The 25,583-nt window shown below is 40.2% G+C and overlaps 1 protein-coding gene across 1 annotated transcript in view; it reads left to right on the top strand.

Annotated features, from left to right (window-relative positions):
* The window catches only part of LOC122931068 (short transient receptor potential channel 2-like), a 41,051-nt gene extending 18,893 nt beyond the window's left edge, over positions 1 to 22,158 (top strand). The window contains 13 exon segments of the mRNA XM_044284978.1: positions 4,053 to 4,745; positions 5,887 to 6,090; positions 6,429 to 6,593; positions 13,032 to 13,206; positions 15,254 to 15,454; positions 15,749 to 15,911; positions 17,339 to 17,431; positions 18,141 to 18,333; positions 18,551 to 18,678; positions 18,990 to 19,059; positions 19,155 to 19,244; positions 19,246 to 19,285; positions 21,497 to 22,158. Of these exon segments, the coding sequence (XP_044140913.1) occupies positions 4,053 to 4,745; positions 5,887 to 6,090; positions 6,429 to 6,593; positions 13,032 to 13,206; positions 15,254 to 15,454; positions 15,749 to 15,911; positions 17,339 to 17,431; positions 18,141 to 18,333; positions 18,551 to 18,678; positions 18,990 to 19,059; positions 19,155 to 19,244; positions 19,246 to 19,285; positions 21,497 to 21,834 (2,553 nt within the window). The 3' untranslated portion in view covers positions 21,835 to 22,158.
* Positions 22,159 to 25,583: the final 3,425 nt, after the last annotated feature.

Below are 25,583 nucleotides of genomic sequence, written 5' to 3'. Positions count from 1 at the left end.
TACATAGGAGCAGTATTATAGTAGTTATATTCTTGTACATAGGAGGCAGTATTATAGTAGTTATATTCTTGTACATAGGAGCAGTATTATAGTAGTTATATTCCTGTACATAGGAGCAGTATTATAGTAGTTATATTCCTGTACATAGAAGTAGTATTATAGTAGTTATATTCCTAACCAAATTTCTTTTTATTAAAAGAAAAACAAAGCCATAGCCCACACATGACAGTACAATGATGGCAATAGGATACAAGATAAACATCCAGCATACATGTCAAGTGCAAACAGTACCAGCTGTCATTGACATTAATCAGACAAAGAAATCAAAGAAAAGAGAAAAAAGGGGGAAAGAGGACATCAGGAGGGGAGGGAGGGGAGGGAAACAAGGAAGGGATACATACACAGCTGCTCCATCAAGTAAAGTTTCTGTAGACTTTCCATGGAGACCACAATTTGAAGAAGCGAGAGCGTGAGTTAGTCTCCCAATGCGCTAGCTCCTCGAAACGGTAGATCTGGTCCACCTTCTCAGACCACATAAGGGCAGTCGGCGGGGAATCGTTTTTCCACAAAAAGGGTATGATCAACCTAGCCGCTGTGAGCAACATCGTTGGAAGGGCATGTTTGGTAGGTGTAAGGGACTTGTTTGGGCACCATAATAGGATGAGCTTAACATCTAGTGATATCTCAGTATTACATATTTGGTTGATTAGAGCCTCAACCGCGCTCCAGAACGGCCGGATCTTAAGACAGAACCACCAAATATGCGATAGAGATCCAGCGTCTATGCCGCATCTCCAACATTTTTCGGAGACCTCTGGGTTCAGTTTATGCAAAAACTCAGGTGTTTTGTACCACCTGCAGAGAAGTTTAAATGAGTTCTCCTGGATTCTCACACATCGGCTGAAACCGTGCGAATGAGCCAGAATAAACGCCCTCTCTGGATCCGTGAAGGCTATGGAGAGTTCACGTTCCCACAACGCCATGAAACGAAGCTCCGGGGGCAGAGAGGAGAGCAATTCTTTATACATCTGAGATAACGGCCGAATAAGAGGCCTAGTAGTCAAAACCTTCCTTTCAAGCCAGGAAGGAGAGCCACTACCAGAGAGGAGTCTAACACAAAGTTTGGTATCCCTCTGGAAGTCCGCTAGATGGAAAAAGGGTGCAGCTTTGACCACAGGGAGGTCCATTACTGAATCCCAGTGCCAGCTACCGTCCGGGAGAAGGACATCCCGCAGAGCAGTGTCAGCGAGCTTAGACCAAATCCCGGAGGGGCGTGACACAGCAGGGTGTAGGTGACATTGAAGAAGTCTAAGCGGCATACAAGCGTTCGGGAAGCTAAAAGTACGGGATTGAATCATTTTAGACCACTCCACCAACATGCCCTTCCAAACCGGGGACACATAACAATGAGTAGTTATATTCTTGTACATAGGAGCAGTATTATAGTAGTTATATTCTTTTACATAGGAGCAGTATTATAGTAGTTATATTCTTGTACATAGGAGCAGTATTATAGTAGTTATATTCTTGTACATAGTAGGCAGTATTATAGTAGTTATATTCTTATACATAGGAGCAGTATTATAGTAGTTATACTCTTGTACATAGAAGCAGTATTATAGTAGTTATATTCTTGTACATAGGAGCAGTATTATAGTAGTTATATTCTTGTACATAGGAGCAGTATTATAGTAGTTATATTCTTGTACACAGAGGGCAGTATTATAGTAGTTATATTCTTGTACATAGGAGCAGTATTATAGTAGTTATATTCTTGTACATAGAGGGCAGTATTATAGTAGTTATATTCCTGTACATAGGAGGCAGTATTATAGTACTTATATTCTTGTACATAGGAGCAGTATTATAGTAGTTATATTCTAGTACATAGGAGCAGTATTATAGTAGTTATATTCTTGTACATAGAAGCAGTATTATAGTAGTTATATTCTTGTACACAGGAGCAGTATTATAGTAGTTATATTCTTGTACATAGGAGGCAGTATTATAGTACTTATATTCTTGTACATAGGAGGCAGTATTATAGTAGATATATTATTGTACATAGGAGCAGTATTATAGTAGTTATATTCTTGTACATAGGAGGCAGTATTATAGTAGTTATATTCTTGTACATAGGAGCAGTATTATAGTAGTTATATTCTTGTACATAGAAGCAGTATTATAGTAGTTATATTCTTGTACACAGGAGCAGTATTATAGTAGTTATATTCTTGTACATAGGAGGCAGTATTATAGTACTTATATTCTTGTACATAGGAGGCAGTATTATAGTACTTATATTCTTGTACATAGGAGCAGTATTATAGTAGTTATATTCTTGTACACAGGAGCAGTATTATAGTAGTTATATTCTTGTACATAGGAGGCAGTATTATAGTACTTATATTCTTGTACATAGGAGGCAGTATTATAGTACTTATATTCTTGTACATAGGAGCAGTATTATAGTAGTTATATTCTTGTAGGAGCAGTATTATAGTAGTTATATTCTTGTACATAGGAGCAGTATTATAGTAGTTATATTCTTGTACATAGGAGCAGTATTATAGTACTTATATTCTTGTACATAGGAGCAGTATTATAGTAGTTATATTCTTGTACATAGGAGCAGTATTATAGTAGTTATATTCTTGTACATAGCGGCAGTATTATAGTAGTTATATTCCTGTACATAGGAGCAGTATTATAGTAGTTATATTCCTGTACATAGAAGTAGTATTATAGTAGTTATATTCTTGTACATAGGAGGCAGTATTATAGTAGTTATATTCTTGTACATAGGAGCAGTATTATAGTAGTAATATTCCTGTACATAGGAGCAGTATTATAGTAGTTATATTCTTGTACATAGGAGGCAGTATTATAGTAGTTATATTCTTGTACATAGGAGCAGTATTATAGTAGTTATATCCTTGTACATAGGAGGCAGTATTATAGTAGTTATATTCTTGTACGTAGGAGCAGTATTATAGTAGTTATATTCTTGTACATAGGGGCAGTATTATAGTAGTTATATTCCTGTACATAGGGGCAGTATTATAGTAGTTATATTCCTGTACATAGGAGCAGTATTATAGTAGTTATATTCCTGTACATAGAAGTAGTATTATAGTAGTTATATTCTTGTACATAGGAGGCAGTATTATAGTAGTTATATTCTTGTACATAGGAGCAGTATTATAGTAGTTATATTCCTGTACATAGAAGTAGTATTATAGTAGTTATATTCTTGTACATAGGAGGCAGTATTATAGTAGTTATATTCTTGTACATAGGAGGCAGTATTATAGTAGTAATATTCCTGTACATAGGAGCAGTATTATAGTAGTTATATTATTGTACATAGGAGCAGTATTATAGTAGTTATATTCTTGTACATAGGAGCAGTATTATAGTAGTTATATCCTTGTACATAGGAGGCAGTATTATAGTAGTTATATTCTTGTACGTAGGAGCAGTATTATAGTAGTTATATTCTTGTACATAGGAGCAGTATTATAGTAGTTATATTCCTGTACATAGGGGCAGTATTATAGTAGTTATATTCCTGTACATAGGAGGCAGTATTATAAATTAATAAATTGATTTCTACTATAAAAAACATTTCCCGAACTCTGGTTTGGTTCCAAGGTGTTTTTGACCAATTTGTTTGATCTTTATCCACTTTTAGGACTTGTGTGAATATCTGATATAGTTTTAGGTCAAATTTATGTAGAAATATAGAAAATTCCAAAGGGTTCCTAAACATTCAAGCACCACTATAGTTACTGAATATTACAGGAGTTTTACCCTTGTGGGCAGCACGTTGCCTCTGTGTTTTGCATGGTTGCCCTGCAGTATTGATGTCCTGTGTCCAATCCGGCCAACGTCAACATCATCTTGCAATGAACCATGCGCCAAAAGTTTCCCGTACTACAAGGGTAGTTTGGAAATTAGATTGTGAGCTCCAGTTTGGACAAGGACTGGTTTGTACACCACTGTGCTATAGACTGTAATTAGATCAAATAAATTTTTCTTTATGTTTTTAGCAAGCTCACTGGAGAGAAATCGTAAATAAGAAGCTGAAGTTTCCTGTGACTCTCATCAATGCTATACACGATGGGAACCTCCCTCAGGTGCAGCAGCTTCTGCAGGTCAGTGACGGGATCTTGCGTCAGTTGGACGATAGTGAAGACCGATCATGGCGGGAGGCTCTCAATCTCGCCATCCGCACAGGAAATGAGGAGATTATGAAGACGTTGTTGCATTGTGTGAAGTTTGACTTCAGACAGATCCATGAAGCTCTTCTTGTGGCTGTTGACACCAACCAACCTCACGTGGTTAAGATGTTACTGGATCGACTGGACCAAGAGAAGGGGCTCAAGATGGACATCAAGTCATTCTCATTGGCATTCTTTGACAACTCCATCGACAACTCCCGCTTTGCTCCTGGAGTCACTCCGCTCACCTTGGCCTGTGAGAAGGACCTCTATGAAATTGTGGAGATGCTGATGAAGAAAGGTCATGTGATCACCACACCGCACAAGATCTCCTGCGCGTGTCTGGAGTGCAGCAATGGGCGCAAGTATGATCTCCTGAAGTTCTCACTGTCTCGAATCAACACGTACAAAGGAATCGCCAGCAGGGCCTATCTGTCCATTGCCAGCGAAGATGCCATGTTGAGAGCCTTCAAGCTGAGTCGTGAAATTAAGAGGCTTTCAAGGAAAGAGCCGGAGTTTAAGGTTGGTTAATTATGTTTTTTGTTCTGATGCCTAACTGGCCTGATTTGTGTCCCCAAGTGGCAGAACCTGGCAGCAATGTGCCACTTGGGGACTGCACCAGCATGTGTCCCGGCCCCTCCAGGATGTTACATGGAGGGACTGGAAGTGGAGTGAAGACCGCAGGTGAGATAGGTGGCTGGAGGTGAGTGGCGGGCAGCTAGTAAGTATACTTCCCTTCACACGTCACATGGGGGTGGGGAATGAAAAATAAATATGGAATATATTAAAGTTTTGAGCATGGTAATCTGCTGACAGCTCTAGGTAAGCCTGGGAAGAGCAGGACAAACATTCCCTTTGTGGAGCTTTTATCACCAGGAGTAGTGAGACTATGAAGTTTCATTCTGCCAGGTTCTTCTCTTGCAACTGCCCAGGAGGCGGAGATTCATGGTGAAATGCTCTCTGCATTGACCTACTTCACAGCCCGCCCCTCTGCTCTGAGTGACAGCTGTAGCATCCAATCAGACCACTCACAGCAGAAGGGAAGGGCTGTAAAGCAGTTCGGAGAGCACTTTTTAAGAAAGCTCCACCTCCTAGACACTTGCAGGAAGAGAATCTGGTGGAATAAATCTTTATATTCAAACTCTCCAAAAGTATATTTGTCCTGGTGTTGTCACCATCCTAGCATGGGCAAAACTGCTGACGGCCTCCCTTTTTATATGTTTAGCCATTATGGAATTTGTCTACAGATGATAACCACTGACTGGTTTTGCAGCTCCTGGTGTCCAGTGGTTTAGTTTTCCAGTCTCTGTGGTTTGGTTTTGGGGTCCGTGGTGCTGAGTAGTTTAGTGTCCCGGTCTTTGTTATTTAGTGTCCCAGGCCTTAATGCTCAGTGGTTTGGTTCCCAGGACCTATAGGAGCGGCTGTCATTGAACGGCAGTACGGTGCTCTGTATGTCGGGCACTTGCATGTAGCAGATGGTGGTTTTTATATAGTTGATGCTTTATATAGTTAATGTATGGGGTCCAGGGATGAGCACTACTGTAATAGGGGCCTAGTCTGCATCAAATCAGGAGCGGCACCAAATTTACCACCAAAATGGCACCACCTGGCTATAAAAACGTGCACAATATTAAGAGTATTTAATAACCAGTGATCTCTGCAGCCCGAGTACCTGAGCCTGGAGGACCTGTGTCAGGAGTTTGCGGTGGAGCTGCTGGGAATGTGCCGTAATCAGAGTGAAGTCACCGCCGTTCTCAACGACTGCGGAGATGACAGCGACGAAGAACAGTTGGACAATCAGGCATTCGAGGAAGGAATCCCCAACCTAGCCCGGCTGAGGCTCGCTGTGCACCACAACCAGAAACGGGTAACCTGCTCTATATACTGGCTCCCCTCCACCCCCGGATCATGACTTAGAACTGTGTTTTACCCATTAGCAATATATATATATATATATATATACCTTTTATATAACCCTTATTAGATCTGCCCATAACTTACATTGCTACTTGTCTTATTTACTATACTCCATCCACATCCAAAGTTGCATTCACAATGCTGGCAATAGAATTTTGGCTGCGGCTTTGCATGTGAATGGAGTAGTACACTGGCTCCATAGGTAATGAAGATTTGACCTGTAAAATGATCCTAGGCACGTTGGGTATTTGAGGAAGATTTAAAATTGTCTCCCTTATCTTCTCCGAGTTTGTGGCTCATCCCATTTGCCAGCAAGTCCTGTCCTCTATCTGGAGCGGGCAGTTATCAGGTTGGAGGGGCAGCAACACCATCTGGAAGATTTTCATCTCCTGCGCCATCTTCCTCACCATGCCGCTCCTGTGCCTCATCTACTGGTTGGCTCCAAAGTCTAAGGCAAGCACAATATATATGTAATGTCTGTAGGACTGCACAAAGTCAGCCAAAGGACTTCCTTAAAAAAATACACCGTTTTTTTTTTTTTGGGGGGGGGGGGGGAATTCTGGTGCTTTTTTTGCTCCATAAATCCTACATTAAATATAAAACTACTACTCACTACCCCCGCAGGGGTCACACTGAGCACATGATAGGCGCATAAGACTATGCTTAGAAATCAAACTCAACGGGACCTCTAATGGCTAAAAGCAGTACTGCATGCAGAATTGCATTTTTTTAGATTGATTATCTTTATTAATTAATATATCAAAACACTACAAATAGAAAAAAGGATGCAATTCCCCCCCAACCCCGATTCCCTAACCCCCCCCTGCCCCCTTACCTGTGGTGCGTCAAAAAAAATAAAAATAAAAATAAAAATAATAAATTATTACAACTAGTCAGGTCCTCCAACCAGCCCATATCTTAGTCCACTTCTCCTCAGCTTCCCTCTGTTTATACATGATTTTCTCATAGTTTTTTACCTTATTAATTAGATTTATCCATGTAATTATATCTGGAGTATATCGAGCAAACCAGGTCCGACTGATCAGCACTCTGGCCAGCATCAATATCCTACTCAGGAGGATCTTTTGATAGTTATGATTATTTAGTTTGGAAAGATCATTAAGCACAAGTACTTGTAGTTCAAAGGGGATTCGAATTTTTAGTTTATACTTAATACAATTATTTATAGTATTCCAATAGTTTATGAGTTCTGGACAAGTCCATATCATATGAAGAAAATCCGCTCCTGCAGTGTCGCATTTAGGGCAGTTAGACGTGTCTCTTAATCCACACTTGTTCATCCATAAAGGAGTGATATATAATCTATGGCAAATATAGAATTGTACTAAAACATGGTTAAAGTTCCGGGATAGTGAGCCTAAGTTCCCAAAAATATTCTCCCACCCTTCTATTTGTAAATTCGGACAATCCACCTCCCACGCTCTTTGTCCTGGTGACTGTGTGTCACTAAACCGTGCCTTAAGTAATAACTTATATATATTTGATATTTTTATTCTAGAAGGTGTACCCCCTACCCAATCATTCAAAAAGGATGAATTATCTATATCCAACACCAGTTTATCGTCCAGACTGGATAGTACTGAGCGCAATTGGAAATACCTAAACCATGAAAGGTTTTCTATATTATGTGTCATCTCTATAAATGGTTTAATATCTCTATCCTTAACTACCTGTGAAATATACAGAATTTTATTCTTCTGCCAAAATGTGTCGGCTGCAATATCATCCAGCCTTTGTAAATACACATTATGCCAAAGGGGCGTAAATGTAAGTGAACCCTTCACCTTCAACCATGTCCTAGTTGTAGCCCACACTTTCAGGAGTAGTTTTATAGTCTCTCTATCGCCACGCTCATAATTCTTCAATAGCCCAGATTCCAACAAGGTAAAAATATTATTATGAGCATGGCTAGTTACCAACTTCCCCAGCAGTGCGCTGTTCTCTGATTCATAGCACCTCAATAACTGGGCTGCAATAAAATACCCTTTGAAGTAAGGGAGATTTAGCCCCCCGCACTCCACTGATTTATACAAATATTCCAGCTTTATTCGAACTCGCTTTCTTCCCCATATTAAATCATTAATTATTCTTTCCATGAGTTTAAAATACTTATCTTGTATCCAAATAGGTGTATTCCTGAGCACATAAAGAAATTGTGGTAATATCACCATTTTAACCAGTGAAACTCGGTCAGCTCTGGATAGGGGAAGTCTCAGCCAGATCCCTATTTTAGCTCTAGTCTTTACCATTATGGGGATCAAATTAAGTTGTACAAAATTTTCAACCCGAGGTGATATAGTCAAACCCAAGTATTGAAAAGTGTCAACAATGTCTAACTGTGTCACAAGAACCTCTTTCTGTGGCAGGGGGTCTATTGGCATCAAACTGGTCTTAGCCCAATTTATAAGAAGACCAGAAACCTCACCAAATGCTTTAACCATTTGAATAATCCTAGGAAGAGTAATTTCCGTATGGTCTATAAAAAACAGAACATCATCCGCATATAAGGAGATACGGTCTTGTGATCCTAGCGTACCAAATCCTTTAACCTGATCATCCTGCCTGATAGCTATCGCAAGGGGTTCGATATAAATATCGAATAACAAGGGGGATAATGGACAGCCCTGCCGCGTGCCTCTATATAAGTCAATACTACTACTCAGGATTCCATTAAGACTCAATTTTGCCCTTGGAGATCTATACAATAACTTAAGAGTACCTATAAACCTTTCCTCAAAGCCCATCCTTGCCAGGACCTTCCAGAGGAAGCGCCACTCCACCCTGTCAAAGGCCTTGGAGGCATCCAATGACAGGATGGAGCGAGCGGTCCCCCCGGGGGCCTGAATATTAGAAAAGAGTCGATGTAAATTGTGATGTGTGCCCTTGTTTTGAATAAAGCCACTCTGATCCGGATGGACAATAGAGGAAACGACCCTAGAAAGCCTTGTAGCCAGGACCCTCGCGAGAAGCTTTACATCTGCATTAAGCAGTGAGATTGGTCTATAGGATTCTAGATCTAAAGGGTCCTTGCCTTTTTTTGGAATTAATATTATTACAGCTTCCATCATTGAATCTGGCAGCTTCCCTTCCTCCATTGATTCAGAAAAGACTTCCAGCAATCTAGGGAGAATACAGTCCCCATATTTGGTATAGAATTCATATGGGAGTCCATCTGAACCAGGAGTGGAGTTGGCTGAGCATAATTGAATAGCTCCCTCAAGCTCCTGAATTGAGACCTCTAGTTCAAGTGCTTTCTTTTGCGCCTCAGTAATAGTTGGAAAGACGATCCCATCAAGATAGAAATCTATCTTATCATCTGTGATCTCGGATTCGGCTTTATACAAATCAAGGAAATAGTCTACAAAGGCCTTCTCTACCGGACCCTGTCCAGTGACCATCCTACCATCAGTCAGTCGAACCTTATCTATATATTTTTTGGATTGTTGGCTTGAGATTACTCTGGACAAAAGTTTACCAGGTCGCCCTGACTCCGTGAAGTATTTTTGCCCTTTAAAAAAAAGGCTCTGTTGGGCCTTGTCCAATATAAAATTAGAGTATATTTGTGTGGCTCTTTGCATATTTTCCCTATTCTCCTCCGTCTTATTCATATAAAAGGATTCTGTCGCCAGTGATGCACGTTCTTCTAGATTTTTCTGTTTTTTCCCATACTCCTTTCTGAGGTTCGCGATGTTACTAACCATCAATCCCCTCATATACGCCTTGAAGGTGTCCCACACCACTTGAATTTTTGCTGAGCCATAGTTATTATCCCAAAATCGGCAAATTTCATTTTGGATTATTTCATGTGTCTTTATAACTGATAGCCAATAAGGATTTAGTCTAAAAGGAGGTTTTTGTGTGTATCTTTCCTGAGATAGGCAGAGTTCAAGTAGTAACGGAGAATGATCCGATATTGACCTTGTTTCATATTTCATTCGCTTTACCAGTTTCACATGTTTACTACTTATCAGTGCAAGATCTATTCTAGACATCGATTTACCTGCTTTACTAAAACATGAAAAAGCCCTTTTCCCCTGTCCTAGATATTCCCAAACATCTTCAAACCCAGCCTCCAGACAAAACCGTGCCAGGGGAGACCCCTGAACCAGACTATCACTCTTGACACTCGTAGAGACCCTATCACGTAGAGGATCAATGACACAGTTGAAATCACCAATAATCAGTGTTGGACACTCTGGCCATTTATCCATAAATAATACCAAAGAATTAAGAACCGAAAAAGAAAATGGCGGTGGAATATAGACAAATGCCAAAATACATATCTTCCCCCTTAACCTACAATATAGAAAAATAAATCTCCCCTGACGGTCAACAGAGGATGCCTCACAGACAAAATCAATAAGTCTATGTATCAAGACAGTAACACCTCTCGAATAATTGGAGAAAGTAGAATGATACGTGTGCGCAGCCCATCCCCTGTCGACCACCCTAGAGGTCTCTTCAGTGAGATGGGTCTCTAGCAGGCATATTGCTGGTAAGTGGACCTGAGTGAAGTCAAAAACCGCTTGTCTTTTGCCTCTATCCCCTAAACCGCGTATATTCCAGGCAACAATTCTAGTCAACATTATTAACACCGGTTAAATGGGAAAGAGAGAAGAAAAAGAAAAAAAAAAAAAGGGAAAAATATTTTCTGACGCACCACAGCCCGACCCCGACCCCCACCCCCCAACCCCCCAACCCCCAACCCCCCATACAGGTAATCCACCACATATTGTGGTAGATTTCTCTCCTATGACCATCCCTCCCACACTCCCCCCGCTCGGCCACCCCTATTAGGAAGCGAAGAGAAAGAAATTTAGGGGTATAGACCACTTATAACCATTATTATTCCCAGCACATCCTAAAACAATTAAATCATAGATTATTTCGTTCAAGCCAATCCACGGCTTCTTCCGAGGTGTCAAAAAATAAGATTTTGTCATTGAAGATAATTCTCAATTTTGCTGGGAACATAAGAGAATATTTAATATCCCTTTCTCTTAGCCTCTTTTTGACAGTCATAAATGTGCGTCTCTTTTCTTGTATGTCTTTTGAAAAATCTGGAAAAAAAGCCAATCTGTTACCATTATATACAACCGGTGAACATTCCCTCGCCCTTCTCAGAAGGATATCTTTGTCCCCTGTGGCCAATAGCTTAACGAGAAATGTCCGAGGTTGTCTCCCTGGAATTGGCTTACCCCCTGGGACCCGATGAGCTCTTTCTATCATAAAAAAATCGGAAAAAGAATCTTTCCCAAAATTCTCAAAGATTAGATTCTGTATGAATTGGGTTGGGTTCTTCTCTTCCGCACCCTCTGGAATCCCTATTATTCTCACATTATATCTTCGTGACCTGTCCTCAAGGGCCACCACCTTTTTCTTCAGAAGATTACACTCTAATTTAAGTGTGGAGACTTCAGAGTTTATTTTTTTGGATTCATTCTGTATCAGGGCAACGGAGCTCTCAAGGTTGTTAACTCTATCTCGCATTTTGGACAGTTCATCTTTTATTAGTCCCACATCAACTTGGATAAACCCGAGTTGGGTTGTAACAGCCTGTATTAGATCCCCATTTTGTTTGACTGCTAGCAGTATTTCTTCTAACGGAGAGGAGTTGTCATTAGGGATAACTTCACCTTATACCGTTCTCCTATGGGGTATCTGAAAGCTTTTGTGATTCTATGCAGTCACTCTGAGTCCTTCTTTTTTTTGTGCCAAGTCCTTTGTCGCCCTCGCTATTAACCTCGGAGGACTAGAAACTTGTCTATTTTGTTGTTTCAAAAGTTTTAGAACCTATTTTGACTTGAAAGGTCAGCCGAAGCGCTGCTAGCTTTTGGAGCCATACCTTTCTATAGTCTTTTTCTTTTTTTTTTTTTTTTTCTCCTGGATTTCTCTTGGAGAAGGCTCCCGCCACGCGAAAGTCAGGGGCGGGCGAGGCGTGGCTTATCTCCTTGCCGCACTTGGGTGTTTTTTTTGTGTTCTGTCTCCTTTTATATTGGTATCTCTCTTTTTTTCTTCTTTTTCTCTCCTTTCCCTTTTCTTTTCTTTTCCTTTCCCTTCTTTACTCCTTCTCCGCTTTCCCCCCTCCTTTTTTTTTTTTTTTTTCTTCTCTCCTCTCCCCCCCCCTGTCCCCCCCTTTCTTTTTTCTTTCTTTTTTCTTTCTTTTCTTTCCTTTTCCCCCTTATACTCTTTCTCTCTCTTCCACTTTCCGCCTTATGCTTTATAGTTTACTACTTTTTATATTTGTAGCCACCAAATATGTTTTAAGATGGTAAAGTAATTTTAGCTAATAGGTATCATCCAAGGGAGAGGACATATAGGAGACAAAAGAGGGGGGTCAAAAAAAAAAAAGGAACAATCTCACCGGTTTTCAACCTTACCCAGGATTGGAAAGTCTTGAGACACACCGGCAGCAAAAGCAAGGAAACCGAATCTCCAGCAGCCTATCAAAAATAGGATTTATAAGGTTAATCCCAGCAATGCAAAGAAGGAGGGGGGGATGGTCAACGAAGTCTAGAGACACGAGGAGGGATTTCGGATATAGCAAGGAGATCATACAGAGCCCCCTGAGGAATCCTTCAGCAGAATTGCATTTTAAAGGGGTTTTCTTCTTTGGACTTGTCATTGTGACACAGTCAGGAGATGACTTCCCAGGATCGTGTATAAGTGTTATGTGCGCTCCACTTCTACACAGGACACAAGCTTTTATTACAATCATAAATTATCCTGGAATCAGGCTTGAAGAAGTCATATAATGAGAGGAAACAACATGATGGAAGGGGGACTCGCTTCACATGACAGAGACCCTTTAAAGTTATTCATGAAAGTAAAGTTAGTCATTGTTTTTTTCTATTTATTATTATTATTAAGGTTGGAAAAATCCTTAAGATTCCCGTCATAAAGTTCCTTCTGCACTCGGCCTCCTACTTGTGGTTCCTGATATTTCTTCTGGTAGAATCTTTGATCATGGAGAGAAGACACGATATATATGAAGGCAGAGACCAAACCATATGGCAGAATTCTCTACACATGATCTGGGTGGCAGGTGGGTGTACAAGTGACCTGCTCCAATTAATATGCCCTGGAACAGCTATTACTGCAAAGCACTACACATATATTTTCTATATATAAGAATATAACTACTATAATACTGCTCCTATGTACAAGAATATAACTACTATAATACTGCTCCTATGTACAAGGATATAATTACTATAATACTGCTCCTATGTACAAGAATATAACTACTATAATACTGCCTCCTATGTAGAAGAATATAACTGCTATAATACTGTCTCCTATGTAGAAGAATATAACTTCTATAATACTGCTCCTATGTACAAGAATATAACTACTATAATACTGCTCCCATGTACAGGAATATACCTACTATAATACTGCCTCTATGTACAAGAATATAACTTCTATAATACTGCTCCTATGTACAAGAATATAACTACTATAATACTGCTCCCATGTACAGGAATATACCTACTATAATACTGCCTCTATGTACAAGAATATAACTACTATAATACTGCTCCTATGTACAAGAATATAACTACTATAATACTGCTCCTATGTACAAGAATATAACTACTATAATACTGCCCCTATGTACAGGAATATAAGTACTATAATACTGCTCCTATGTACAAGAATATAAGTACTATAATACTGCTTCTATGTACAAGAATATAAGTACTACAATACTGTCTCCTATGTACAGGAATATAACTACTATAATACTGCTCCTATGTACAAGAATATAACTACTACAATACTGCTCCTATGTACAAGAATATAACTGCTATAATACTGCTCCTATGTACAAGAATATAACTACTATATTACTGCTCCTATGTACAAGAATATAACTACAATAATACTGCTCCTATGTACAAGAATATAACTACTATAATACTGCTCCTATGTACAAGAATATAACTACTATATTACTGCTCCTATGTACAGGAATATAACTACTATAATACTGCCTCCTATATACAAGAATATAACTACTATAATACTGCTCCTATGTACAAGAATATAACTACTATAATACTGCTCCTATGTACAAGAATATAACTACTATAATACTGTCTCCTATGTACAGGAATATAACTACTATAATACTGCTTCTATGTACAAGAATATGACTACTATAATACTGCTCCTATGTACAGGAATATAACTACTATAATACTGCTCCTATGTACAAGAATATAACTACTATAATACTGCTCCTATGTACAAGAATATAACTACTATCATACTGCTACTGTGTACAAGAATATTACTACTATAATACTGCTCCTATGTACAAGAATATAACTACTATAATACTGCTCCTATGTACAAGAATATAACTACTATAATACTGCCCCTATGTACAAGAATATAACTACTATAATACTGCTCCTATGTACAGGAATATAACTACTATAATACTGCTCCTATGTACAAGAATATAACTACTATAATACTGCTCCTATGTACAAGAATATAACTACTATAATACTGCTCCTATGTACAAGAATATAACTACTATCATACTGCTCCTGTGTACAAGAATATAACTACTATAATACTGCTTCTATGTACAAGAATATAACTACTATAATACTGCTCATATGTACAGGAATATAACTACTATAATACTGCTCCTATGTACAAGAATATAACTACTATAATACTGCCTCCTATGTATAAGAATATAACTACTATAATACTGCTCCTATGTACAGGAATATAACTACTATAATACTGCTCCTATGTACAAGAATATAACTACTATAATACTGCTCCTATGTACAAGAATATAACTACTATAATACTGCCTCCTATGTACAAGAATATAACTACTATAATACTGCCTTCTATTTACAAGAATATAACTACTATAATACTGCTCCTATGTACAAGAATATAACTACTATAATACTGCTCCTATGTACAGGAATATAACTACTATAATACTGCTCCTATGTACAGGAATATAACTACTATAATACCGCTCCTATGTACAAGAATATAACTACTATAATACTGCTCCGATGTACAGGAATATAACTGCTATCATGTGCCCGCAGGTTTCTTGTGGCATGAGTGTAAGGAGGTCTGGATTGAGGGGCTGAGGAGTTATTTCCTTGACTGGTGGAACTTTCTGGACATTGTCACTATCAGTATGTACCTGGCGTCCTTCTCTCTGAGGATCCTTGTCTCGGTGAAGGGCTCCCTTACCTGTAATGATGATCCTAATTCAGATATTTGCTATTATTATACTAAAGCAGGTAAGATTCTGATACTATTATACAGTGGTTTATGTAAATTAATGGAATTTTAGAACCCAAGGTGCCCTTGCTCTATGATTATGATCGCTCCGCTACCTCCCCCATCACTGGTGCCTCAGTTGAAGAGATTTCATGAGTTCTCAACTGAACCCCTGGGGTTCTTTTTTTAACATGCTAAATCCCTGAATGTCTGGATGTGATTTTGGGATTTTTGTGCTGGTGATATGTGCGTATCCTCCTTAGATTTTAGCATCTCATGATGAATGGGTTATAACTATTGGAACTGTTTTGCAGAACGTCCAGACTGGAACACTGAGGACCCACAGTTCATCGCTGAGGTCTTATTTGCTGTGACCAGTATGCTGAGCTTCACACGACTGGCTTACATCCTTCCAGCCCATGAGACCCTCGGGACCCTACAGATATCTATAGGCAAAATGATTGATGACATGATACGGTGAGGAGCGCCATCCTACTAAGGACCATCAAGGCAATGGATCCCTAGGAGAGGTCTTCATAAGATTAGGTCATCCATATGATGTACCATCAAAGCTTATTGAAAGAGTACAAGTGCTTTGATCCATTGATCATCCACAGAGTCATTTAGGAACAGTCATGATTCTACAACCTCTTTTTCGACAAAGGTTTCTTTCTTTTTCTTTGGGGACTACAGGGAAGTATGTCATATGACATCTCCTGGCTCTGCAGAGTTATAGAGCAAAAAACATATGGCTACCAAACAACTCCCAGAGCTGGGTGGAGCACTTAGCAACATGTTCTTATGAACCTTGTGTCCCTTTGTAACCTCTTCAAAAAAGAACTTCTAATCTTCATGCAGATAGGTGCCATGTGCGTGGGGGCAGTCCCAATTCCAGCAAGTAGTCCGGGTCTTGCTTGCAGAGCCCATCCAACACCTCCTCATTTGCTTTGACTGACAGCACCAGTTATTTTGGACATCATTTGCATCCTTATATTGAAATCCTGTGGATGCACAGTTTGCTCTCCACCCAGCATGTGTGCACCATTCTCTAAGCTTCAGACAAAGGCCTTATAGTTGTACTGCACATGTGCTACAACCATCACCTTTACACCTGGTAGAACATGTGGGGCAGCCTCAAGCTTGATGTCAGTCAGTCAATCAAGGCAAAGAGGACAGTGTTGGGTGGGTTTAGCAAGTGATACTCAGCGCACTAGCTGGAATTAAGAACTGCCCTTGGAGAACCTGCCACCTAATTTGCATACGACAATATAGAAGCTATGTGAGGACACAATGTTATGTGTGAACAAGTTGCTAAGTGCCTTACCAAATGCTGGAAGTCATCATCTTACAGCCTCCCTTTAAACAGGAATTCCAAAAAATAGAGGGGACTGGGCTCCTTGAACTTCATTCAGGGAATTATGATAATTTTGTGGACTTCAACGGTGTCATCTTCTGCCATGTCTATCACTGTGGATCACTGGAGGCAGGGTTCCTCTTGAAAGAGCAATTCAAATCAAAAGGGTGTTTTTGCTCTTAGGATCTTGACCACGACCTTCTTCTTGATGTCCTTGCCTATAAGCCCTTTTTTGCCATTTTTCCCATGGATTACTCTTGAATCTATAGGTTAACAATCGCATCTACATTTAACTAGTCCAACAAGCTCCAACCCGTGGTTCTCCATCCATTGAAAAACTAGGTGGCAAGGTAGGAGTGTATTATTGCAACAGCTGGAGAACCAGAATATGAAAACCAATTGTCCAGTCTAATCTTCCCTATCAATTGTCACATTCACTACCTTGATGGATTCAACCCCCGTTGGAGCTTGATGGAATGGGCATAGGGTAAATTGGCTTATAACATAACTACTGCTAAAGTGCTAATATAAGTGTGTCTCCTGTATCCAGGTTCATGTTCATCTTGATGATCATTCTTACCGCCTTCCTCTGTGGCCTCAACAACATCTATGTTAACTACAGTGAAGCAGAAATGCTGGGGAAGTACGTATTTGATCGTCCTTTTATCATATAATGGTCAAGACCGGTTAGTAATGTTTCCTCTGTACTCTTCATTGAGATATCAGAAAGGCCTGGTGTGATCATCCTGTCATCATATAATGGGTAAGATGGGTTAGTAATGTTCCTATGTACTCTTCATTGAGTTATCAGAGAGGCCTGGTGTGATCATCCTGTCATCATATAATGGTCAAGACCGGTTAGTAATGTTTCCTCTGTACTCTTCATTGAGATATCAGAAAGGCCTGGTGTGATCATCCTGTCATCATATAATGGGTAAGATGGTTTAGTAATGTTCCTATGTACTCTTCATTGAGTTATCAGAGAGGCCTGGTGTGATCATCCTGTCATCATATAATGGTCAAGACCGGTTAGTAATGTTCCTCTGTACTCTTCATTGAGTTATCGCAGCGGCCTGGTGTGATCATCCTGTCATCATATAATGGGTAAGACCAGTTAGTAATGTTCCTCTGTACTCTTCTTTGAGATATCGCAGAGGCATGGTGTGATCACCATATGTGTTTCATGCATTCTTCATAAGATTCTCAACATGATTTACTGTAAGTACTTTGAGATAAGATGACAGCGATCACAATTTTATGAGGGTGAATGTAAAGTTACCTGACTAATAATTTATTACATCATGTATGCAGAGAGACTCAGATGTTGCTTTGTTTGTTCTGGTATCTTGCAGTTTTAATGAGACCTTCCAGTTTCTTTTCTGGACCATGTTTCAGATGGTGGAGAGGACATCAGTGGACATGAGTCACTATGCAGTGGCAGAGTTTGTTGGTCGGGCCTTGTATGGTCTCTATACTATTGTCATGGTCATTGTCCTGCTCAACATGCTCATTGCTATGATCACCAACTCATTCCAGAAGATCGAGGTGAGGTCCTAGTACAGAAAAGCTGTCATTGACACATTTTGGGTGGACTTATCCTTTAATTAAACATAGTTACAGGGCAAGACCATATAAAGTCATATCATATCATGTCAGTGTTATATAGTTTTTTAAATAAACCTCAGGATTGATTGTATGTACGGTATAGATATAACCTCCTCTCAATGTGGAGTGAATAGATCCCTTGATATTGTATTTGCAGGATGATGCTGATGTTGAATGGAAATTTGCTCGCTCCAAACTGTATCTGTCATATTTCCGAGAAGGACTGACCCTGCCTGTTCCATTTAATATCATTCCTACTCCAAAATCGCTCTTCTACATAGTCAGGTATGGATTCCTCACCTCTAAACTAACGTCCATGTTGGTGAATAGTAAAATCTGCTCGAACATCACTTTGTGTTGGTCTTCAAATGAGTCTCCACAAAGCCTTGGCTGTTCAGGCAGATTCTCCCAGGTTCATCCATGCCTTGGTGTGGAATTAATGGTTAGGTATTTCATTGACACCCCGAGCTCCCATTCAGGTGTCACATCTGGCTGCTACATTTTAAAAGATTTTCTCCAGGAAAGTTGTCACTCTACTATAGTCGATAAATAGAGAAGAATTTAAAAGAATCTCATATTTTGCATTATAATTACAGGGCTATTTTAAAATACATATGTTGCTACAAACCCAAGAAGAAGCAAGAATATCCTCCAATCGCTACAATCGTAAGTACCTGGGAACTCCTCCATTACTGTGCTCGATTGTTACATCATTTACTTTTTAACCTTTGATCACCTACATTGTTTCTATCTTGGTACAGTCCAATAGGGGAATCGGTGGAGAGTTGTTTGGCGAGAGTCGTACTTCGTATCGTCTGCAGGTGATCAAGGCTCTGATCCAGAGATACATTCGATACAGCTAGAAGGGAATTTGAAGAAGCCAAGCGTAAAGGTAACAGAGTATTATCCATCAGCCATACATGTTGTATATTGTGCTGAGACCTTTGTTATATCATTATCTGTATCAAATTTCTTCTGATTCCTGTATTTGTCTTGTAAAAGTAAGATAGGCTTGAGTTGATACTGATCTCATAAAGGTTTTATCTTTGCTTCTTCTGGATCAACACATCAGTCACTCGTATGGATTTCCTACATATACCTATTGATGAGAAATAAAAATAAGGAAGACTATTCCTCCTCAGTTCAATATTCAAAGTAGCTCAAAGGAAATGCAATCCCAGTGAATGTTTTTTCATGAGAGCTCACAAATCGGAAGGAGCACTGACATAACATCCTTCTAGTGGGAATACTTGAAGATGTTATGAAGAGAAATCCTTGTAGCCTCTCAAATCTCATTTACTTTTAGTCAACTAAAATTCTCATTAGTACCAGCTGGCCTCTGCCGGCATGGGATGTTTTGCTTTGTCTCTGCTATTTAGTCCTAGGTTGGGTTGCAAATTGGCCTTTGGGTAATACAGTACATTTGTACAGTCTTCAGATCCTTTCACATTTTGATATCTTCATCCTTGTGGTATAAGTTCCATCATTCTGCACTCAATCCCCCATAATGAGAAAGGGAGAACAGAATGGTAGAAATCTTTGCAAACTTATTGAAAAGGAAAAACTAAAATCTCACATTGACATAAGTCTTTGGCCCCTTTATCGAGGACTTAGTTGAAGTCCCTTTGGCAGTGATTCCAGCCTCCAGTCTTCTTGGGTTAATGCCACAAGGTTTGCATACCTTTTTTGGGGATTTGGGGATTTTCTGCCATTCTTCCCTGCTGATCCTCTTAAGCTCTGTCAGGTTGTATGGGGGTCATTCATGGACTGCCAATTTCAGGTCTCTCTGGAGATGTTCCATTGGGTTCAGGGCTCTGGCTGGGCCACTCAAGGACAGAGTTGTCCCTAAGCCACTCCTGTGTTGTCTTGGCTATGTGCTTAGGTTCATTGTCTCGTTGGAAGGTGAACCTTCGGCACAGTCTGAGGTCTAGAGTGCTCTGGATCAGGTTTTCATTAAAACTATCTCTGTACTTTGCTTCTTTCAGCTTTCTCTCTAAACATGACCAGTCTCCCTGCCCCCCACAGCATGATGCTGTCACCACCATGCTTCACTGTAATGATGATGATATTGGGCAGATGATTAGCAGTGCCTGTTTCCTCCACATATAACGCTTGGAGTGACTCTTAGCCAGAGTGACCCTTAGGTTCTTGGTCACCTCTCTTACCAAAATCCTTCTCCCCCCATTACTTAGTTGTCCCCCCAAGTCCTGGATGTTCCAAACTTCTTCCATTTAAGAATTATGTGCCACTGCGCTCAGTGCACAAATGTTTTTGTCTTTCCAAAGCATGTCCAATCAACTGAATTTACCACAGGTGACTCCAATCAAGGTGTAGGAACATCTCAAAGATGATCAAGAAATAGGAGGCCCCAGAGCTTAATGTCAAGTGTCGGAGCAATGGGTGTGAATACTTATGTCCATGCAAAATTTAACTTTTTCCTTACATTTCTAAAATTCTCTTTTCACTTTTTCATTATGGGGGATTGAGTGCAGATTGATGGGGGGAAAACTTGAATTTTTTTTTTCTATTTTAGCACATGGCTACAACATAACATAATGTGATAAAAAGTGAAAGGGTCTGCAAACTTTATGAATGCACTGCATATTGGGCTCTCAAACTCCAACAGTCTTGGGTCTGCTCTTCTGGAACCAGTAGATTGATGCTGCTTGGTCACCAGTTCAGTTCTCCTTTTGCAAGTTCTCGAAGGTCTGTACTCTCTGACGTTCTTCCAGACTGGAGCACCCAATGAGTCCACTCTTGACCAACCTTTTGTCAGCTCTGTGCTTTCTCCATAAGATAAACTACATCAGTCCAGGTGAGGTTTCTTTAGGGTTTCCTAATGCCCCAGTTTCTGCAGACTCCTGATCAAGACCCCCTTCCCATAAAAATTACTGGACTTGTCAATATCTGTTCTTGTTTTATCTAGGAGGTTTTTCTTGCTCCACATTTGGGTAGTTCTCTCAGTGGTGCTTTAATCGTTATCTGTAGAGTCTCTATTGTGGACTACTGGATAGAGTACAGGATCCAGCAGACGGAGATTCTCATGCACTGTAACTCTGTATCATCCTCAGGCTGTCTATAGTGATGTCTTTTCTCTTTGTAGATCTTGGGAACCGTATCACAGAGCTAAATAAGAATGTCATCCGTCTCCAGTCAGACGTGAAGCATCTTAGACGCTCCTTGGCGGACACCGGAGCGAACATCACTCCTAAAGAAAATGAAAATGTGCTGAGCCGCTACATAATGAAAGTTAAGAACAGTTTCCAGAATTACGACCAAGAGTCAGTGAGTTCCGGGAAGGATTCTTCAGAAGTCACTGTTCATCAAGATAGTTTTAAGAACATTCTCCCAGATGATGACTGCCCCCCGTACCAAGATGTGTCACTCGCTGATGACCTAGACCAAGTTGGGGACAATTCCGAGGCTGGAGAGGACATGTGACTGTCTAGATACTTTATATAATGTACAGGAAAAATTACTGGACCACAAAATTGTGGACACCACTAACGACCATCAATGGGGATGAGATGGGGTCAGAGTTGGTCTAACAATTGCATGTAGCTTGTATGTTCTCCCAATGTTTCCTCCATCAGTTTCCTATATAATTACCCCTAATGTGTAATATCAGACTGTGAGCCCAATGTGAATATGGCAGTAATATCACACCGTAGTATACATATTACAGTACAGCAGCATTATATGAGGAGTTGCTGATATCAGTCACATCTTATTATAGTACAGGGGTGTTATAAGAGGAGCGGCTGATATCTGGCACTTATTACAGTAGAGGGGCATTATAAGAGGAGCAGCTGAAATCAGTTCTATCCTATTAAAGTACAGGGGCGTTAAAAGAGGAGCGGCTCCCTAGCCTAGAATAGCTGATAATAGGAGACAACAGACTTTATTGAGCAGGCCTACAGTTATCCTCAAATGGCTAATAAACTAGGTTTACATCTGTGTTTGGTAAATCCAGTAATCTATTCCAGCAGAGGAGCAGACTACAGGAATTACCGTATCCGGCATAGCCGGACACCACCAGGGCTCGATCATGCCCAAAAATCTAGATCAACTGTGATCATTGAAACTAACAGCTAAAAATGGACTTAGTCACAGCATAGCCAGAGTGTTAAGTAAACCTGCAGAAAGTTTGACTCTTCCTGGGTAAGCGGGTAAGCTGGAGGGGGGGGGGGGGGGGGGTTACCACACAGTGGCCAGGTCGAGGTGGGGCCAAAAGCCTCAAGTCAGGAGGTTTGCAAATGAACTGATGTAACTGGTCCTAGGGTAGAAGGTTAGTAGGATGAGTACATTCCCTCTGTATAACCATAACCTTGTGATGTCTCCTTTTAAACGTCTATACAACGATATATATTTATTGAACTAATAAAAAACACAATGAATTATGGGTAACAATGACGTCACTTACAGGGACACAATCTAAAAATGGACAATAGAAAGACATGGACTGTAAAAGTCTGTAAGGTTCGATAGTTATTGGAGCAAAAACTCGACCTCAATGTATGGAAGATAATTCCTTTTTATTGAGATGTAGATGACAGCGCGTTTCGGAGTGAATATACTTCTTTTTTAAGTCTGCAAGTCCGTGCTCATGAGACAAGAAGGGACATTTTGTGCTGCGAGCTCGTGTACACAGTGACTCCACCAGCAGAATAGTGAGCGCAGCTCTGGAGTATAATACAGGATGTAACTCAGGATCAGTACAGGATAAGTAATGTATGTAGAAAGTTACTCCACCAGCAGAATAGTGAGTGCAGCTCTGGAGTATAATACAGGATGTAACTCAGGATCAGTACAGGATAAGTAATGTATGTACACAGTGACTGCACCAGCAGAATAGTGAGTGCAGCTCTGGTGTATAATACAGGATGTAACTCAGGATCAGTACAGGATAAGTAATGTATGTACACAGTGACTGCACCAGCAGAATAGTGAGTGCAGCTCTGGAGTATAATACAGGATGTTACTTAGGATCAGTACAGGATAAGTAATGTATGTTCACAGTGACTGCACCAGCAGAATAGTGAGTACAGCTCTGGAGTATAATACAGGATGTAACTGATGATCAGTATAGGATAAGTAATGTATGTACACAGTGACTGCACCAGCAGAATAGTGAGTGCAGCTCTGGAGTATAATACAGGATGTAACTCAGGATCAGTACAGGATAAGTAATGTATGTACACAGTGACTCCACTAGCAGAATAGTGAGTGCAGCTCTGGAGTATAATACAGGATGTAACTCAGGATCAGTACAGGATAAGTAATGTATGTACACAGTGACTGCAGCAGCAGAATAGTGAGTGCAGCTCTGGAGTATAATACAGGCTGTAACTCAGGATCAGTGCAGGATAAGTAATGTATGTACACAGTGACTGCACCAGCAGAATAGTGAGTGCAGCTCTGGAGTATAATACAGTATGTAACTCAGGATCAGTACAGGATAAGTAATGTATGTACACAGTGACTGCACCAGCAGAATAGTGAGTGCAGCTCTGGAGTATAATACAGGATGTAACTCAGGATCAGTACAGGATAAGTAATATATGTACACAGTGACTCCACTAGCAGAATAGTGAGTGCAGCTCTGGAGTATAATACAGGATGTAACTCAGGATCAGTACAGGATAAGTAATGTATGTACACAGTGACTGCAGCAGCAGAATAGTGAGTGCAGCTCTGGAGTATAATACAGGCTGTAACTCAGGATCAGTGCAGGATAAGTAATGTATGTACACAGTGACTGCACCAGCAGAATAGTGAGTGCAGCTCTGGAGTATAATACAGGCTGTAACTCAGGATCAGTGCAGGATAAGTAATGTATGTAGAAAGTAACTCCACCAGCAGAATAGTGAGCGCAGCTCTGGAGTATAATACAGGATGTAACTCAGGATCAGTACAGGATAAGTAATATATGTACACAGTGACTCCACTAGCAGAATAGTGAGTGCAGCTCTGGAGTATAATACAGGATGTAACTCAGGATCAGTACAGGATAAGTAATGTAATGTATGTACACAGTGACTGCACCAGCAGAATAGTGAGAGCAGCTCTGGAGTATAATACAGGCTGTAACTCAGGATCAGTGCAGGATAAGTAATGTATGTAGAAAGTGACTCCACCAGCAGAATAGTGAGCGCAGCTCTGGAGTATAATACAGGATGTAACTCAGGATCAGTACAGGATAAGTAATGTATGTACACAGTGTCTGCACCAGCAGAATAGTGAGCGCAGCTCTGGAGTATAATACAGGATGTAACTCAGGATAAGTAATGTATGTACACAGTGACTCCACCAGCAGAATAGTGAGCGCAGCTCTGGAGTATAATACAGGATGTAACTCAGGATCAGTACAGGATAAGTAATATATGTACACAGTGACTCCACTAGCAAAATAGTGAGTGCAGCTCTGGAGTATAATACAGGATGTAACTCAGGATCAGTACAGGATAAGTAATGTAATGTATGTACACAGTGACTGCACCAGCAGAATAGTGAGAGCAGCTCTGGAGTATAATACAGGCTGTAACTCAGGATCAGTGCAGGATAAGTAATGTATGTAGAAAGTGACTTCACCAGCAGAATAGTGAGCGCAGCTCTGGAGTATAATACAGGATGTAACTCAGGATAAGTAATGTAATGTACACAGTGACTCCACTAGCAGAATAGTAAGTGCGGCTCTGGAGTATAATACAGGATGTAACTCAGGATCAGTACAGGATAAGTAATGTATGTACACAGTGACTGCACCAGCAGAATAGTGAGCGCAGCTCTGGAGTATAATACAGGATGTAACTCAGGATCAGTACAGGATAAGTAATGTAATGTACACAGTGACTCCACTAGCAGAATAGTAAGTGCGGCTCTGGAGTATAATACAGGATGTAACTCAGGATCAGTACAGGATAAGTAATGTATGTACACAGTGACTGCACCGGCAGAATAGTGAGTGCAGCTCTGGAGTATAATACAGGATGTAACTCAGGATCAGTACAGGATAAGTAATGTATGTACACAGTGACTGCACCAGCAGAATAGTGAGTGCAGCTCTGGAGTATAATGCAGGATGTAACTCAGGATCAGTACAGGATAAGTAATGTATGTACACAGTGACTGCACCAGCAGAATAGTGAGTGCAGCTCTGGAGTATAATACAGGATGTAACTCAGGATCAG

This window comes from Bufo gargarizans, chromosome 3 (genome assembly GCF_014858855.1).
Source record: "Bufo gargarizans isolate SCDJY-AF-19 chromosome 3, ASM1485885v1, whole genome shotgun sequence".
In the NCBI taxonomy this organism is placed as follows: domain Eukaryota; kingdom Metazoa; phylum Chordata; class Amphibia; order Anura; family Bufonidae; genus Bufo; species Bufo gargarizans.
The sequence above is the reverse complement of the archived record's forward strand: the minus strand, read 5'-3'. Positions and strand labels throughout refer to the sequence as shown.